The sequence below is a fragment of the Neomonachus schauinslandi genome, unplaced genomic scaffold (assembly GCF_002201575.2).
Source record: "Neomonachus schauinslandi unplaced genomic scaffold, ASM220157v2 HiC_scaffold_439, whole genome shotgun sequence".
In the NCBI taxonomy this organism is placed as follows: domain Eukaryota; kingdom Metazoa; phylum Chordata; class Mammalia; order Carnivora; family Phocidae; genus Neomonachus; species Neomonachus schauinslandi.
The window spans coordinates 19,122-20,666 of NW_025409131.1; the positions used below are offsets into that span (position 1 = coordinate 19,122).

The following is a 1,545-nucleotide window of genomic DNA, read 5'->3' on the forward strand; positions in this document are numbered from 1 at the left end:
AATACAGACCAAAGTTACTATTTAAGGCAGGGAATGCAGATGAAGGGCCCTCTTAGAGACTTGGGGCCTAACCGCCTAACCCACCCACTTTCAGCTAAATCGAACTAAAATGTGGTTTCTTACTAGATAACTACATTTCGCGCGTCTGGTTCAGTTATCTTTTACAGACTAAGTTAATGCTTCTTTAAAAAAAAAAAAAAACACTACCCCCATCATGTAGTAAACAAAAAACTTTTAGAAAAAGGTGTAAATAGCATTTATTAACATCGCTTAGAAATAAACCATATCTGGCAATAAATTAGCATGACGTTTTCTGGCCAGAGTTCTTCCAACAACGCAGAGTTCTGCCAAAGGTGCTGGGGGAAATCATAGGCTATTGCATATTTTTAGGAAATCAGGATAAATTATATAAATTATATACTTAAAAAGAGATCGTCTATTTCATTAACTTGACAGGATAATAAATAGATAAATAACAGTTGATTGCCATTAGAAAAATGTGATTCTTAAATTATATTATAGATATTTACATGTACAATATGCACAGAGACATAATCAGATCCTCAGGAGGGTCTGGGACTTCTCAGGACACAAACTCAAAGGGCGGTTCGTTTTCTATGTTGTTGAAGGAAGATTTGCTGTTGAGTTTTCTGGGGTCCTCTGGGGTCCACACTTTGGCTGTTCGGATAATATTTTGTTCTTTGAGTTGCTTTTCATCAGTCCATGAGAGGGAGTGTCCTGCAAGGGGAGGGAGGCCATAATCCGGGTCGCTGGGGGAGGGGGACCCTGAGGAGGTGAGAAGAGAAAACAGACCGTGAACGTCCAACTCTATTCCCAGCGGTGCCCTCTGGTCCTTTAGGATCCCCTCCTGGGCGCCTCGACAGAACAGGCGTCTTAGGTTACATTAAAACGAACCCTCTTCCTCCACCCCCAGCCCCCCAGCGCCCCCTCCCCGGAATCCCCGGAGCTGCAAGTCCGTCGCGGACGCACGCCCTCCCAGCCGCGGTCAAGTGGCGGAAAACACCTGCGAAACGCCAACTCGTGTTCACGGTCGCCGGTGCCCACGGACCATCTGTCCGTCCGTCAGTTGGCTTGTGCGTCCGCTCACCCAGCCCCTCCGGGAACCTTCCCGTGCCCACCCCGTCTCCCTGAGCTGGACTGCGGACGCACTTACGGGTGCCCCGGTGGCAGATGATGACCTTCTGGGCCTGGCTGCCCGGGCTATCCCCGCCCAGGCGCCCGCCGCCCCCGGGGCCCCCGCCGCCGCCCGCGCCGCCGCCGCGCAGCGGCAGGTCGGCCTGCACCAGCTCGCTGAGGAAGTTGATGTAGCCGATGGCCAGGCGCAGCGTGTCCACCTTGGAGAGGCGCTTCTCGTAGGGCAGCGTGGGGATGTGCGAGCGCAGCCCCTCGAAGGCGTCGTTGATGGACTGCATGCGCCGCCGCTCGCGCACGTTGGCCGCCTGCCGCAGCTGCTGCAGCTCGGCCTCGGAGCGCAACCGCCGCCGCCGCCGCGCCGCCGCCGCCGCCGCCGCCGCCGCCCCGCTC

At 54.2% G+C, this 1,545-nt stretch overlaps 1 protein-coding gene across 1 annotated transcript in view; it reads right to left on the minus strand.

The window, feature by feature from the left end:
* Positions 1–390: 390 nt before the first annotated feature.
* The window catches only part of PTF1A (pancreas associated transcription factor 1a), a 2,242-nt gene continuing 1,087 nt past the window's right edge, over positions 391–1,545 (minus strand). The window contains exons 2-3 of the mRNA XM_044912195.1: positions 1,175–1,543; positions 391–786 (exon numbers count right to left, since the gene is read on the minus strand). Of these exons, the coding sequence (XP_044768130.1) occupies positions 584–786; positions 1,175–1,543 (572 nt within the window). The 3' untranslated portion in view covers positions 391–583. The remainder of the gene's footprint in view (positions 787–1,174; positions 1,544–1,545) is intronic.